At 42.0% G+C, this 18210-nt stretch overlaps 1 protein-coding gene across 1 annotated transcript in view; it reads right to left on the reverse strand.

Moving 5' to 3' along the window:
• adgrb2 (adhesion G protein-coupled receptor B2) overlaps positions 1–18210 on the reverse strand; it is a 341301-nt gene that overhangs the window by 215923 nt on the left and 107168 nt on the right. The window contains 2 exon segments of the mRNA XM_073821334.1: positions 10718–10903; positions 13831–13911. Of these exon segments, the coding sequence (XP_073677435.1) occupies positions 10718–10903; positions 13831–13911 (267 nt within the window).

Below are 18210 nucleotides of genomic sequence, written 5' to 3' on the forward strand. Positions count from 1 at the left end.
AGAAAAAAAATAACAAAATCTAAAAGAATATCTGTTTTCGGATTATTTTTTGTACAAAGTGTATAGGGTCGCTAGAGACCTGAGGTGTGTAATAGTGTAAGTATATTTTTGTGCACAAAAATATGTAAATATTTGATGACTCAATATGTGCAATTCACCTTTATTCCTCTAGGTTTTTATTTTTTTATTGTCCGTTTAATAGACAATAAGGACATGATGTTTCACTCATAACTATCGCAGACATAAAACAACAGAATTTCATCAGCAAAAATTTACCTGGTTTGAATGGTTTTACTGCAGAGCAATTACTGTACGCAATAAAATATAAATGACATTGTTATTTGATGGTTTAAAGTCATTGAAAACGATAGCTTTGAGAATATGGCTGAGATCGCAAATATCAGTCGGATGCTGAATGTACTGTCGAAATGCGCTTTGAGGATGATGGCGATCCTAAATTTATCTGCTCAAATTAAACCCTTCTAAGTTTCAAAAGGTAACAAAATATGCTTTATTGTATTCTTCTGTAATTGTTCTTAAAATATCAAGAGAGTTTTTTTGATATTGCAGAAGTTAGAGATTCATCTGTGCTGGATATATGACCTTGACCTATATAGGTCGGGTCGCTAAAGACCCGAATATGTAATAATGATTGGCGAAACATGCATAGTCATGCATTTAAGGGATAAACATGTTATTTCCTTCCTTGCTGTTTACCTTCACAGGCATAACTGCTATTTGACAGTTTAAGCGCAATAAGAAATGAAAGAGAACTTAGTTTAGTACTGCAATGTGACAGCCGCTTTCTGTGCACATGCTGCAGATGAACCCAGGAAACCCTATATCAGAATGTATGGTTTAAATGTATGTATAGAATGTATGGTAAACGTACTCGGTTACTTTCGTAACCTCGGTTCCCTGAGATACGGGAACGAGTACTGCGTCGTAAGACGCTTATGGGAAAAGCTCCTTTTCTCCTGAGACTGAAGCATTTCAATAACGCAGTGTAACTGCACGGCCATTGGTTCGTGCAGTGTTAAAGAAACGAACCAATGGCTCGGCAGCGGAGATGCACACACCTATGGCGATGATTCGCGCCCGATCGCGCCAAAAGGGGCGGAGCATCTGGCTATATAAGCGAGCATTTCGCCATAGGGAACTCAGGTACTTCGACTGAAGCGACGACTGAGTCGTGCAGCTACCTAGCACGGCCAGCAACGCAGTACTCGTTCCCGTATCTCAGGGAACCGAGGTTACGAAAGTAACCGAGTACGTTCCCTTTCGATACTTTCACTCGTACTGCGTCGTAAGACGCTTATGGGGAACCAGTACAATCCCGCCGTGCTAAGGTAGAGGAACGACTGACATGACCCTAGCACTAAAGGGCCAGTAGGGGCCAATTTGTTCGATCAGACAACCTGATAAACATCCGTTCCAAGGAATAAGTGCAACTTGGAGCTCAAAGAGGCCAAGGTGCACTATATATATAACATACTGGTAACAGACATACCACTATGTGGAAAGGACCCGAGTCTGTAAGACTGGGACGTCCAAGTTATAGAATCTGGCAAATGTGGACGGTGAGGCCCAGCCTGCCGCCGCACAAATTTCTGCAATGGAAACCCCACTAGACCACGCCCAAGACGAGGCGACGCCTCTAGTCGAATGGGCCCTTACTCCCATGGGGCATTGTAGGCCCAAGGAGGAGTAAGCCAGCGTAATGGCTTCCACAATCCACTTGGATAATCTCTGTTTAGTGACCGAACAACCCTTGGTGCGGCCACCAAAACATACAAACAGCTGTTCTGACTGCCTAAAAGGCGCAGAACGCTCTATGTAACATCTCAAAGCCCTGACAGGGCAGAGAGGGTTAAATCCCTGGTCTTGCTCCGTAGGAGGAAGAGCTAAAAGGGAAATAATTTGGTCTCTAAAGGGCGTAGAGAGACTTTTGGGAACATACCCACGTCTTGGCTTCAGGATGACCTTAGAGTCATTCGGCCCGAATTCCAAGCACACAGGGCTCACAGAGAGCGCCTGTAGATCACCCATGCGTTTGACTGATGCTAAAGCCAATAGCAAGGCAGTCTTCAACGTCAGAGGGCGAAGGTCTATAGACTGAAGCGGTTCGAAGGGAGGGCCTTTCAGGGCCCTCAACACTGTGGGTAAGTCCCAAGACGGGACCGTGATGGGGCGAGGGGGATTAATCCGCCTTGACCCCTTTAAAAAACGAACGACCAAGTCGTTTCTTCCCACAGATTGACCGTTTACAAGGTCGTGGAGTACCGCTATAGCTGCGACATAGACCTTGAGCGTAGAAGGGGATCTCCCTTTATCTAACAGCTCTTGCAAGAAGGACAATATCATGGATATGTCACATGAAATTGGGTCCGCACCGCGGGTGGAACACCAGGCGGAAAAGACAGACCATTTGAGATCGTAGAGCCGCCTCGTAGAGGGTGCTCTAGCTTGTGAAATAGTACTCAAAACCGTCTCAGGGAGACTTAAAGGCTCCCGTCTAGAGCCCAAACGTGCAGCGCCCACAATTCCGGTTGGGGGTGCCATATCGTTCTGTTCGCCTGTGTTAAGAGATCTCGTCTCAGTGGCACGGCCCATGGTGCTCTCGAGAGCAGCCTGGGAAGATCTGGGAACCAATGCTGGTTCTGCCAGAATGGAGCCACTAACAGGACTTTGAGTTTCTGTTCCCGCACTCGTCTGATGACTTGTGGCAGCAGAGCGACAGGAGGGAACGCGTATAACAGGAGATTGGGCCATTCTTGGGTCAATGCGTCCTGTTCCTTCGAAAAATAAATTGGGCAGTGATGATTGTCTTTTGAGGCGAAGAGGTCTACTTGCGCCCTGCCAAAGACAGCCCATATTTGCTGAACCGTGTGAGGGTGAAGCGTCCATTCGTCTGAGGAGACGTTGCTCCGAGACAACATGTCTGCTCCTTGGTTCAGTTTGCCTGGCACATGCGTCGCTCTCAGAGAGCAGAAGTGCAACTGAGCCCATTTCAGGAGACGTTCTACCATCGTAAATAGACGTCTCGACGAGAGGCCCCCTTGGTGATTTATGAAGGACACCACTGTCATACTGTCCGAACGGACTAAGACATGGTGACCTCTCAATGCAGGTAGAAGGGTGTGAAGGCCTAAACACACTGCTAGCATTTCCAAGCAGTTGATGTGAAGGCGACTCTCCGCTTTCGACCATGTGCCGAAAGCAGGTTGGCCATCGCACAGCGCCCCCCAACCTAAGTTGGAGGCGTCTGTCGAGACCACCTTCCTTCTGACCACCAAATCCAGGGGAACGCCCTGTTCCATCCATTGAGCGCATTTCCAAGGAGCCAGGGCTGTTATACAGGCCCGATCTACCTTGATGCGCTGGCGTCCCAAACGCCAAGCTTGAGGAGGAACCTTTGGTTTCAACCAGAACTGCAGGGGGCGCATTTGAAGCAGCCCCAGCTGAAGTACTGGAGATGCTGAGGCCATAAGGCCGAGCATCTTTTGAAAAATCTTGAGTGGGCGAAGGGCTCCTATTTTGAAGGAAGCCGCGAGCCTGCGAATGGCTTGGGCTCTCTGCGGCGCAACTGCTGCCTTCATCTGACGTGAGTCGAAAACTGCTCCCAGGAACGCAATGCGTTGGCTGGGAGACAGTGCGCTCTTGGCAAAATTGACCTTTAGTCCTAGGCACTCTAAGTGGCTGAGGATTAAGGATCTGTGGTGCGTTAGCTCGTTTTCTGACTGGGCTAGGATGAGCCAGTCGTCTAGATAGTTCAGAACGCGAATTCCCATCTGTCTCAGAGGAGAAAGCGCTGCGTCCATGCACTTTGTAAACGTGCGAGGGGCTAACGACAGTCCGAACGGAAGGACTGTATATTGATATGCCACTCCCTCGAAGGCGAATCTCAAGAATGGCCTGTGATGGGGGGCGATCTGAATGTGGAAGTATGCATCCTTCAGATCCAGTGAACAAAACCAGTCCCCTTTGCGTATCTGCGAGAGGATCTGTTTTAGTGTAAGCATTCTGAACGGCCGTCGCATGAGGGCGCGATTCAGCTGTCTGAGATCGAGGATGGGACGTAGACCGCCATCCTTCTTTGGAACGAGGAAGTAACGGCTGTAAAAACCTGACTCGCTCTGTGCTGGGGGGACCGTTTCCACGGCGCCCTTGGCCAACAGATTCTTTACCTCTAAGCGCAAGACGTCTGCGTCTCTGCTGCGCACTGAGGTGGTGATGACACCATGAAAGCGAGGAGGTCTTCGAGCGAACTGGAGTACATAGCCTCGTTCTATTATACCCAAAACCCATTTTGACACTCCGGGGATGGCTTGCCACGCCGCGGATCGTGTCGCTAGGGGCTGTAATGGTTCGCACAGCTGTATGTTGTGTGAAAGCATTTGAAGAGGAAATTTGCTCTTTTCTTGAAAATGTTTGTTTTTTATTTTTTCCGCTATCACAGCGGTTTGCTGTAAGGGCGCTGATACAAAGGGCCCGTGAGTCACAGCTATACTGTTTACAAACATGAGATCCCTTACACTCGGAACGGTACGGAGTGAAGAAGGGTTGAAAAGAGGCACTTTGGGGGCTGGTCCAGCTGTCGCGAGACTTGGCCCCTCCCTCTTCCTGCTGCTGAGATCAGGAAGACGCTGGCGGCGCCTGGTCCAGCACCACTCTTGGCCGAGGTCCCTGACGCTTAGGGAAGGGAAAGCGCTTGGCTGGGCGTGACCGAGGACGGAGCTCCGTCTGAGGCGCTGGTTGCGCAGCTGGGGGCGTGGCTTTTGCAGGCTGCTGAGTCGGCGCCGGCTTGGGGCGACTAGGAGCCGTTGCAGAGCTCGAGCGTTTAGGCAGAAAATGTCGCATGGCTTGGGACGATTTCTGCGCCGCGGTGAAGCGCTCCGCGAAACCCTCAACAGCTGGGCCGAACAGGCCGGTCGGCGAGATGGGGGAGTCAAGGAAGGCGACCTTATCCGCGTCCTTGATCTCCGTCAAGTTAAGCCACAAGTGGCGCTCCAGCACCACTAAACTGGCCATCGATCGCCCGATTGCCTGAGCCGTCATCTTCGTGGCGCGTAACGCCAAATCCGTAGCACTACGTATCTCTCTGAGCGGGGAATCGTCCAGGCTCAACTCGTCCAGACCGCGGAGGAGCTTTGCTTGGTACACCTGGAGTACCGCCATAGAGTGAAGCGCTGAAGCTGCCTGTCCAGCAGACGAATACGCTCGTCCAGCGAGGGTAGAGGTCGTTCTGCAAGGCTTAGACGGGTGTGACGCCCTCGCCTTCCAACCGATAGCGGTGGGCGGGCAAAGGTGCGCAGCAACTGACTCGTCCAGCGGGGGCAGCTTCTCGTAGCCCTTTTCCTCGGCGCCGTCGACCGTAGTGAGGGCAGCAGAAGAGGAAGTATGGAGGCGGGCTGAATATGGAGCACGCCAGGACTTAGAGATTTCGTCATGGACTTCGGGGAAGAATGGTGAAGCTCGCTGACGAGGGGCCTGGCGGCGCCCCGGCAGAAACCATTCGTCCAACCGGCTCCTAGAGGGCTCCTCGGGAGGAGACCATTGAAGATCCAGCTCCTCGACAGCTTTAGATAGGACACGGAAAAGTTCGGCGTCCATACCGGCGCTGGCGGCGCTGGATTGCGCAGACGGCAAGGGGGCGGGGTCATGAGAAGAGCCCGACAACTCCTCTGCGTCAGATGCGGCCAATGACATGCTGTCATCCTCGCATTCACTTCCTCCGAAGGAGACCAGATCGCTCGCAGCCGCAGAGGGACGCTGGTCAGGATGTAGGAAGAGAACTGGCGATTCCTCTCCATGTGGTGAAGGCGAGGCACGCGGGGTCTGAGCCGGCGTGAGCTCGCCTGTCACCGCGCTCTTAGCTCTCCTGCCCCGCTGCTTCTTCCTGGCAGGCTCTTGCGAGGAAGTAAGCGGGAGGGCGCGAGGAGCGGCGTCGCTCTCTGAAAAGAAAGCTAGCCGCGAGCGGAGGGAAGTGAGACTCATATTCCCGCAATGGGAACATTCCGTCTCACTGAGCGCAGCCTCAGCGTGGGCGCGACCCAGGCACGAGACGCACTCGGCGTGAGTGTCAGCGGCGTGCAGAGGGGCTCTGCACGAGCGACAAAAACGCCTCGGCATTTGCAACAACGCCGTAGAAATTGCTCTTTAATTTGCTCTTTTAGGTGTTCGCCGGATAGCAGCAGGGAATCAGCTCCGGAGCGTCAATCCGCCGAGCAGTGAGGATCCGCTGCGAGGCTCGTCAACGGCGAAGAAGAGGCTTGCTTGAGCGAAGTCTGCGTAGTCAGTCTCTGCGAAGATCAGAAGTCGTCGCTGAAGAAGAAGGATCTGAGTTCCCTATGGCGAAATGCTCGCTTATATAGCCAGATGCTCCGCCCCTTTTGGCGCGATCGGGCGCGAATCATCGCCATAGGTGTGTGCATCTCCGCTGCCGAGCCATTGGTTCGTTTCTTTAACACTGCACGAACCAATGGCCGTGCAGTTACACTGCGTTATTGAAATGCTTCAGTCTCAGGAGAAAAGGAGCTTTTCCCATAAGCGTCTTACGACGCAGTACGAGTGAAAGTATCGAAAGGGAACTAATATGGTTTAAAATGCATAATTCAGCGCAATAGACATGATAATCAAAACGAAACAGATGTTTTTTGGCAGAGTATCTGAGGCACGAGTTGTAAAGGCACAGCTCTATTCTGGAAAAGGAGGCGGGGAGCAGTAGCTCATTTGCATTTAAAGAGGCATTCACGAAAGCAGTGTGTTTCTGCTTCCACTTAAAATAGGCATTTTCAAAATTATATAATAAATTATCTGTAGGGTATTTTGAGCTGAAGCCTCACAAACACATTCAGGGGAAAGTGCGTTAAAAAAAAATTTTTAAAAAATGAACAAGTATGCCAACTGGTCCCTGTCACCATTATTTTCCTCGTTTGAAATGTGTGGATACATGAAACAATGCATTACCTAGAAATACAGTCATGAAAAACAAACCAATCTAAAGGTTTAAATGCTAAAACATACCATACGTTTCCTGAGAAAGCAACAGCGAACAAACTTCAAGAATGTGCAGTGTTAATTCAGATGGAAACAGTTATCGATAGCTCATGTCCACAAATTAGACTGAGCTCTAGATTGGGATTAGCTAATGAGCAAACAGAGGGCAATTTAAGACTGAAGCCAGAATTGCTGTTATTTTAAAAGTACCCATTTTATTTGAAGGCTGTGCTTGATCAATTTTGAATAATAATTCTCCTCCAAACTAAATAAACCTGGCCATAATTGCTTTCGCAAATCAATTAAGTTCCGTTTGAACGAAAGCCAAAAGGAGGACCAAGGGACTTCCATTGAGCGTTAAACTATGCTGAAGCTACGCTAGCTCTGGCTAATCTCAAAGACACTCGGTCCCTTTTCGCCAGTGCGCATCCCTGTTAAACACCTCCTGTGGAGTGAAAGTAATCTATGAACACATGCACGCACACACATGCGGCTCTGCTTCGATTCACATTGTCTTTCTCTGCCAGTTTTTGTGTCCCTTTAGTAAATATTGTCTGCCTGTTTCTGTTGTCAGCATAAATAGTATAAAAATGCTCAAAAAAACTCAACAGCAAGCATCTTGTGTTCTTATTCCTGACCATCTTGTTTACTTTTTATTGACATATAGTTCTCTATAACCTGCTCTTCTGTCCTAAGCATCGAAAAATCTATGCATTCCAAAAGTTTGCGTGTCTAAATGTAATGTCGCTCATATCTGAGCTTTATCGATCGCTGTTCAGAATCAATCCTCAGCAAGCAGATATTTCCAGGAGAAATCCTTCACTTTGATTCCCTTCAGTCTCGCTCGCTCGGCTGAGATCATCCGCTGCTGTCCTTAAATCACATCCTAAAGCGCTGATCCGCACTCTTGAAGAGACTGAAAAACGCCCAGTGCTGAACATGGCAACCATCTCATCAAAGCCCAGACGCTGAATATCAAAACTCAGGCTGAAGGCACAAGCGAGAGGTAAATTGAGTTACCCTGTTTTGCATAAAAATAGAATTAACACATAGAAAGACTTACACAGCTGATGATCCGCAACAAAGGGCAATCTATATATGCCTTGTAAGCATTAAGATTTGCATCTACCACTCAGCATTTAAAGACAAAGCAGGAACATCATTCAAAAGGCCCCTGGTGAAATTATTTGGGCAGACAGGGGTCACAACTATGGCCATGCATTTAATCATCTCTATCCATCTCCTAAAACAATAAAAATGTTGAGGCAAAAAATGGTTTTAAGCCATAACGTATGAAATTTTGTGATAGGTATTTAATATAGTTTAGTTGTGATACATATACAAGTCTATGTCATGTACACCACTGTTCAAAAGTTTGGGTTTGGTAAGATTATGTTTTTGAAAGCCTCTTATGCACACCAAGGTTGCATATATTCGAGCAAAAATATACAAATAAATAAATATTATAAGTTATTATTGGAATTTAAAATATTTTTATTTTCTATTTGAATACAATTTAAAATGCAATTTATTTCTGTGATGCAAAGCTGTCTTCATTGTCACATGATTCTTTAGAAATCTGTTTGGGAATGTTGACATGGCACTCGAGAAACATTTCTTATTAATAATAATTTTGAAAACATTTAATATTTTTGTGGAAACCATCATACTTGTTTAAGAATTTTTGGATGAATAGAACATCAAAAAATAAATAAATAAAATAAACAAATAAATACGTTTGACCAGTCGTGTACAATGAACAAATTCTTTTAAGTTTCCAGCCACTGCCAGCATTTTTGATCATTTTCACAAAAATTTCATGGCCCCCATAATATTTTGTTGTATGAATACAACATTTTATTCTAGCTTCAAGCTTTCTTTTTTTAACAGCACTTGAATGTAGGTACATTTCATAAAAAATGCAACATTTTGAGAAAGAAAATCAAATACTTCATCTGGATCATATTCTGTACGATGATCAAAACATAGATGCAGTACATCTCTTCCATCCCCCTATATGCTGTTTATCGTTGATGATCGCATTATTTTTCATACGCATCTGCTTACGTATGAGATTGCTCATTTCTGCATCTTCCTCGCCTGTGTTTTTGATCAAGTGATTCTGGACTCATTCAGGAGATGCATAATAGTGCCCCGAGAGTATAATAAATACGTCTCATAAATACTACCTGATCTCATGCCAAAAACATACCTGTGGGAACTTTTTGCAAGACGTGAAATATGTACCAACAAGTACATATCACTGTAGTTTTCAACAAAAATGAAAACTATAGGTGGTAAAACAGCGAGCACTTGTAATAATTTTTGTACACAGTTATGATTACAGCTCTGTATGTTTCGCTTTCCGGATGTAACAAGCTTGCTTGGTAGCTGAGCCGGCACGAAATTGGACTTAGGATGTGGAATCTTTGGGTATGAATCCCATGAAAAACATGACTCATGATAAAACAGTTTAAAGTTAAGAAATTAAAAAACAAGCTAAAACGACATGATTGTGATTGAGGTTTTACGTCATATTCACTTTTGTTCATACTTTCAGGTAGGTTTAGGTGTAGTGAAGATAGTACGTTATTTTAAAACATCACAGAGCATTAGAGTTATAGCGCCACTCGACAGACATTTCAAGTCAGAACTGCGGTGCCACCTACAAAACCAACATCACATGAAACATACCATACTTTCATCTGTTCCGGGGAAAAAAAACTAACACTTTTTTAGCCACTCAGTGGACATTTCACATCAAATATGTCAGGAAACAAACATGGCGGTACATATTTCGCATTTCAAACAACTAAATATTGCAAGCATTTACAGCATACAGCTTACAACAATTGTAAAGGTCATTTAATTAAAACATCCAGAGATTCTCATTTGTAAAGACATTATTGATCTGTCTTTTACTCATGAGGACAGTGTCTTGTTTTGTCCCTGAATGAATCAGTGCTATCGAACAAATCTATTGAATGAACAATCCAATGACTCACTCACAAGGACAGTCACTTGTCGTCACCTACTGGCGTATCGATGTAACCTGCAAGAAGAGTCACTGAAAACCCCCCCATCACTAACACAAACAGACAAACAGACAGTCTGTCTGTAACAAACACAGTGATACAAACAGTGAAAACGTCCCTGTTGTATAATGTGGATTGTAGCACCTCTTGAATGCTGAACTGACCAATCAGCATCCAGGATGGCAAAATTCAATTCAACAGTGTGTTTTTACATGCCGATACTCATTTTGGTAACAACCAATGTGCAGACGTGCAAAAAGAACAAGAAATACCAGTGAGACCTGCATTGATCTCACCTGAATCACACCTTGATACACACCAAACTCAAGTGGACATGTACTCAAGTACATGGACAAAAAATGACTTGATTTATATCAGTGCAGTACAAAGAGTGTCAACAGTGCCCATTGTACACAGTTCCACAATAGATACTCCACAAATATGCAGTGTGTGTGATGTGCTTTACTGTAAGAATGCAGTGGAGAAAGTAAATGTGTGTGCCACGCAAAAGAAAAATATCATAATAATATCACATCAAAATCTGCAGTTTCTTCTCATGCACCAACCAATGTTTACTTACAAGGCAAAAGCAAACATTTAACTAACGTTTATTGACCTGCTCATGCAGTGTAAAGGAAATGTGAATGTGTAGATGGACGTCCAAAAGCTTGGAGGTACTCTACCTGCTTGATGCTGCGGCTCACCTGGGCAGGTGGCAGTGTTGTTGCAGAGTCGGGTTTCCCTCAGCGGGCCGCTGCAGAGGGTCCCGTACGGAGAGGATACACATGAACGAGAACGAACCTGCCAACCCTGCCCACATGTCAGCGAACACACGCTCCACTGAGACCACTCCTCCGCTGCTGGGTCACCTACCAAACACAAGACGGAGAGAAAAGAAAAATCTTTAAATTGCTGACCCAGACACAAACCATCAGTCCTGAAGGGTTATGTTACACTACCACCTTCAATAAATTCCTGTGAATAAACTAGAACAGCTCTTCTAGGAATGTTATATATATATATATATATATATATATATATATATATACACATATACACACGAGTCACGACCAACAATCCATTTCACGTCTTCAGCAACTTAAAAGGTGTTGTGAGGTCACTGGCAGCTGGAGCTACACCACCAGCTTGGGCTAAACGTGATGGGTGGAAACACGGCACGCGAAGTTCCCTAGTCGTTTTTTGTCATTTTTGAAAGCCGTGTCCTTGGATAGAGGCGACATCACAAAGTGAATGGGCAAATCAAATTAATTGCACGTCTTGTAATCGCATTACATCTTCATTTGCATGTGGTGAGTCAGAGCTTAGCCTTATTTGCGGAGCAGATGGGTGGAGAGTCGAGGGTAGGGGGGCTGATGGGGACAGGGATGCCAATGGGAGTTTATGTACATAAGTTGTCTTTCACAGAGATGGAGGCTGAAGGGGGAAAAAGGTGAAATGCCATTTAAAAAAAAATACTTAAAAAAGATAGCTAATTTTAAAAATTTTGTATATTATTAATATATAATATGTATTATTTAGATATTAAAGTGTGTGTGTGTGTGTGTGTGTGTGTGTGTGTGTGTGTGTGTGTGTGTGTGTGTGTGTGTGTGTGTGTGTGTGTGTGTGTGTGTACCTGGTATTCATCACGTTGTGGGGACCAAATGTCCCCACAAGGATAGGAATACCAGTAGATTTTGACCTTGTGGGGACATTTCTTAGGTCCCCATGAGGAAACAGGCTTATAAATCATGCACAATGAGTTTTTTTCAGGAAGTAAAAGTGTGCACAATCTCCTGTGAGGGCTAGGTTTAGGTGTAGGGTAGGGTTAGGGCGATTTATACGGTTTGTACAGTATAAAAACCATTACGCCTATGGAATGTCCCCATAAAACATGTAAACCAGTGTGTGTGTGTGTGTGTGTGTGTGTGTCATTTGGTCCTTTAGGAATCATTCTAATAGGCTGATTCGGTGCTCAAAACTGTATTTTTTTCTAAATTAATATTTTAACTCAACAAGGACACCTGAACTTGATCAAGTGACACTGAACGTATTCATAATGTTACAAAAGATTCCTATTTGTAAAACAAATGCTTCTCTTTTGAACTTCTAATCATCCTCTCATCAAAGAATCCTGACAAAATCATCACTGATGATAATATAAAGCTTATCCAATGCCTTCGTTGGTAATTCCAAAATGTCATTTTAGACCTAGCAACGACATTTGAGCCGTTGATAGCAAACTAATGTAATTAATAATGAAGTTTAGACAGGCATACAGACAGAAAGAGAGAGGGAGAGGGCGATTAAGCTTGTGAATTACCTCTTAAGTATGTGCGTCTCACAAAAGTGATTGGAAGCATCATCTCTACTAATAGTGAAACTTTAAGTTAATTTTCTTCCATGCTGTTGTTACCTCGTTTTGAGAAATGTCATCGCGCGTCACTCCCAGATAATCAAAAATGGGCAGAGGCGGGACGTGGGTGGAGCCGGTTGCTGAAACCACACCCGCCTAGTGCGACAGTGGTGAAAGCAACGGCAATCCCCCGTCACTCAAGTGGCCACGGCCTTAATTATGCAGAACGTTAAAAAATTCACCCCCCTCACAGTTGACATGAAATTAGATATATAGACCAAAACCACTTTTTGTACCAGGCTGTAAACTTATTTTTTTGTGCTGTGAAGTTAGGCATTTTAACATGCAGCCAGTCTCTAGCAACCCAGTTGATGAATTGCAGTGTAAACGACTTCCGTGTTGGTTTCAATAAAGAAAGCGGGAGATTGCCGCTTGTTTTTAACAGACCACCTAAAGCATGTGGTCAGTTTGGTGGGGGGTAATTGAGAATGAATGGGGGAAAGTCGAGTGAGAAGTGGCAATGCCTCTTGGATATCACTGGTTACGTTTGGCTGTGATTGGTTCATGCGATAAACCCCGCCTCTTGTGTTTGTGTGTGTTCTGCATTAGCGAATCAGTTTGAATGTAAGTAAACAACTTACACAGTTTGATATCACCACTTTGTTACATCAAAATAAGATTTCAAATGGCATGAAGACATGATCTGTAGGAGTTTTTTCGTGAGTAATTAGCTTGGTGATATTTAAAGTAAAACTCTTGCCTGTGACCAATGTTTACCGACCAATGTTTACCGAGCTTTGATGACTGGTGATCCAAAAAATAGTTAAAAGTTAAGTATTAAAAAAAATAGCTGAACGTGAGTTCAGAAATAAAATACTATATTGTTTAAAGCAAATGTGACTGGGACATGCATTTACATTTGTAAAAATAAACAAAAAAAACTTTCATTTCAGAACACCATGGCACACCTCCAGGATATGTGTGTGTGTACCTGGTATTCATCACGTTGTGGGGACCAAATGTCCCCACAAGGATAGGAATACCAGTAAATTTTGACCTTGTGGGGACATTTCTCAGGTCCCCATGAGGAAACAGGTTTATAAATCATGCACAATGAGTTTTTTTGAGGAAGTAAAAGTTTGCACAATCTCCTGTGAGGGCTAGGTTTAGGTGTAGGGTAGGGTTAGGGCGATAGAAAATACGGTTTGTACAGTATAAAAACCATTACGCCTATGGAATGTCCCCATAAAACATGTAAACCAGTGTGTGTGTGTGTGTGTGTGTGTGTGTGTGTGTGTGTGTGTGTGTGTGAGTATAAAGGTTAGATATATGTCCTGGAGGAGTTTCTATTTTCAGACACCTTTTTCTCTTGAAAAACATCAAAGCACTGTCCATGGTACTGAAATGTAATTCAACTCAACAATGAAAGCAGATGGGACTCACCTGTCTGGGCCTGAAATACACCCGGCTGGTCAGCTGATCGTGGCCTTTGTGTCTTCACCTTCTGCTCATCATCATCAGGTTCTGGACAGACACATGGCAAAACATGTCATATATTAAAGAAATAGAATAAGAGAGGCCATGTACGAAATATAGAGGTTATGGTTAATGTGTGCTTCTATGAACTGGTGACAACAAGAATATTTATATGTATTAACATATTTAATAATAATAATTTTGAAAGAATCCAACTGGAACCATGTAGGATCACGTTTGTATATATGTCTGCTTTTTATATGCTTCAAATGTGACTCATGCAATCAGATTTTAGAGCTTGAAGCATCCATACAGTCTAGTCAGAATATGCTGCTACACACGTCTCTTTATTAGTATGGAAGTGATGTATACGTTTGTACAATCACAAATGCTAAAGCCCACACATACTATTAGCGCTGTTTTACATTTACACAGTAATGTAATACATCTCTCCACCAAGCTTCCACTTGTCCTTGAATGAAATGTAAATCTCACCATTGTGTGAGGAAAATTTTAAGTGCGCTGCTACAAACCTCATCTTGTAGCAGCTCCTGAGTAAACCTACATAAGCCAACAGAGACCTGTCACCAAAGAGTTTTCTATATCTGGCCTAGTCCTCGGGCACATGAAAATCCCTCATAATGTGAACACACATACATGAGAGCATATATTTCAACTCCTCCTGCTCAGATGAGGCTACCTGCCCTAAAAAAGTGAAGTTTAGTGGAAAATGGCTAATTCCCTGTCTATTTTGCTGAATGTAAGTCTTTAAATTAGCACATTCAGTGAATCCTAAGGATTAACCTTTTTTGACAACTCAATCTAAAAATAAAGGAGTGCTTCTGGTAAATTCAAGTTGGTTACACTCACAATTTATTTATTCATAACTTTTTTTTTATGAAAGAACAAACTCAAAAGTATGAAGTATGAAGTATCTCATGACTTTTTTCTTGCAATTCTGAGTTTAAATCTCACAATTCAGAATTGAGATCTAAACTCAGAATTGTGAGGTATCTCACAACTGCATGATGTAAACTAGCAGAAAAATTTTTATTTAAAAAAAAAAAGAATTGCAAGATGCAAACTCAGAATTAAAAGAAATGTTAGACTTCCGAGATATTAACTTGGAATTGCAAGATGTAAACTCAGAATTAAAAGAAAGAAATGTCAGAATTGAGAGATATACATATGGAATTGTGCAATGTAAATATAGAATTCAAAGAAAGAAATGTCAGATTTGCAAGATGCAAATTTGGAATTGTGAGATATAAATTTGGAATTGCGATAATGTAAACTCAGAATTCAAAGACATCAGAATAGTCAGAATTTAGAATTCAAAGAAAGAAATTTCAAAATGTGCGAGCTGTAAATTGGAATTGCAAGATTTGTAATTATGAGATGTAAACTTAGAATTCAAAGAAACTATTTTGGAATTGCGAGAGGTAAACTCAGAATTAAAAGAAATAAATTTGGATTTGTGAGAGGTCAATTTAGAATTCAAAGAAAGAAATTTCAAAATTCGTGAGATGTACATTTGGAATTGCAAGATGTAAACTCAGAATTCAAAGGAAGAAATGTCAGAATTGCAAGATGTACATTTGGAATTGTGAGACAAACTCAGAATTCAAAGAAATAATTTTGGAATTGCGAGAGGTGAAATTGGAACTCAGAAATCAAAGAAAGAAATGTCAGAATTGTGAGGTATAAATGTAGAGTTGCGAGATGTAAACTCAGAATTCAAAGCAAGAAATGTCAGAATTACAAAATTGTAAATTTGGATTTACAAGATGAAAAAACTCAGAATTCAAGGAAAGAAATGTCAGAATTGCCAGATGTAAATTTGGATTTGCAAGAAGTAAACTCAGAATTCAAAGAAAGAAATGTCAGAATTGTGAGATGTAAATTTGTAATGCGAGACAAACTCAAAATTCAAAGAAACAAATAGAATTACAAAATTGTAAATTTGGATTTACAAGATGAAAAAACTCAGAATTCAAGGAAAGAAATGTCAGAATTGCCAGATGTAAATTTGGATTTGCAAGAAGTAAACTCAGAATTCAAAGAAAGAAATGTCAGAATTGTGAGATGTAAATTTGTAATGCGAGACAAACTCAAAATTCAAAGAAACAAATAGAATTGCGAGATATAAATTTGTAATTATGAGATGTAAACTTAGAATTCAAAGAAAAAAAATTTGAATTGCGAGAGGCAAAATAAAGAATTAAAATAAATAAATTTGGGTTTGTGAGAGGTCAATTTAGAATTCAAAGAAAGAAATGTCAGAATTAAAAGATGTTAATTTGTAAGACATAACTCTGAATTCCAAGGAAAAAAAATGTCAGAATTGCAAGATATAAATTTGGAATTGTGAGACATAAACTCAGAATTCAAAGAAAGAAATGTCAGAATTGTGAGGTATAAATGTAGAGTTGCGAGATGTAAACTCAGAATTCAAAGCAAGAATGTCAGAATTGTGAGATGTAACTTTGGAATTGCGAGACGTAAACACTTGGAATTTTAAGACAAACTCAGAATTTAATAAAAAGAAGAAGAAATGTCAGAATTGCGAGATATAAAAAATTGTCAGATTTCTGAATTTATTTCTTGCAATTTTGTCTCAAAAACGGAAGTTTATCTATCACAGTTCTGAGTTTATATGAAATTGAACTCAGAATACCATTGGACGATTTTATATTCATTGCAATACACTGTACATACCCATTTGTAAATGTACATAGCCATTGCACAATACATTTGAACATTTCTAATTATACATGTCTATTTGTAAAATTCCTGTTTATAGAAAATAACAACCTGTACATTGTTCATATCTATTTGCAAATTCCTGATTACAGTTAATAGCAACTTGTATACAATCTTCATCTATTTGCAAATCTCTGATTATTGCTAATAGCAATTTGTATATTATGCTCACAGTACATCCATCTGTAAATATACTCATATTTTCTCCCTGCACATATCCCCTATAAGTGCACTTATAATTTATACCTTTATCCTGAGGTATAAACTGCATTTTGTTGCCTTGTATTTGTACATGTGTAATGACAATAAAGTTGAATCTAATCTAATTTAATCTAAATCTAAAGTCACCTTTTTTATATATAATTCTGTGTTTATATCTTGCAATTCCGTGCAAAAGTCACAGTAAGTGTTTTTCATTTCTTATGTGCACAGCTCAGAGAGAAAGTGAGGGGGGGGGGGGGTTCTGTACATATTCATTTGTTCAAACTAATGCTAATTAAACAGTGTTAAATATAAATGAGGGTAATTAGCATACAACATATCCAAACCACATCCATATAAGGGCTTCCACACAACCTCTTCCATACATCTATTTTCTAAAAATATATCCAAAATTACACATGGAGATGTTTTTCTTCTTCTCTCTCTCTCTCTAAAATGTTTGTGCTTTTAATGCTAAATTTGTTTGTCTCTAATGTATAGAGTGCCCAGTAAACTTATTCAGTGTGCAGCACTCTCTTCTCTGCAGCTGATTGGTCGACTTGACCTTTTGCTCTGAGTGTGTGAAAAGATGAGCTGCGTGGGTTGCTAATAAATTCCACAGGCATATGCAGGAAAAGAGGATTTCCATAAGATGTAGCAGGAAGAACCGAAGGAAGAAAGCACTAGAAAACAAGTGGATTCTCTCAGGCTCTTTCTAAATTACCATGAGCGTTTACGGATGCTTAGAACAATTCACAATCATGAAGCACATCCTCAACATGCACTAAAACAAAATTCCTTTTTCGAGGGGGGGGGGGGGGGATGATTTATACCTCAGCGAGTTTCTAAAACCCAATGCTACATTTATCCTAGTCAAGTGGCAGAGAATGAAGCACCACACAGACTGCGTATTTATGTTTCCATTATTCCATTATTTTGCAGCGAAAAGTAGTTCACAGGTCAGTGCGGATGGGATTTTAAATGCAGATGCTATTGTAAAGATACAAATGCATTTGAATAATGTGGCACACAAAACATTTGACCTGCATTTAAACCAGAATGCCTCAAAAATAGATTAAATAAACAAAGTTCAGATTTTTAATATACGGATGTGTAAAACATATTTTCCAAAGCCAGAACTGAACAGAATGAGACTCTCAAAACAAGCTTTAACTTGCCTCTTAACAATGCAAAGACACTCAAAAAATATTGTGAATCACAACATAGACGTCAAATTGAATGTGTTTGGGTGTAGCAATGATGCTCTAAAAGAGATTCATTTAAAATCCTATCTCGCTTTCTTTTGATGTCGTATATTTACCTGATGTCAAGTCGAAAACGTACCTGTGAAAACTTTTCCGCAAGACGCGAAATACGTACCAA

This window comes from Garra rufa, chromosome 17 (assembly GCF_049309525.1).
Source record: "Garra rufa chromosome 17, GarRuf1.0, whole genome shotgun sequence".
NCBI lineage: Eukaryota > Metazoa > Chordata > Actinopteri > Cypriniformes > Cyprinidae > Garra > Garra rufa.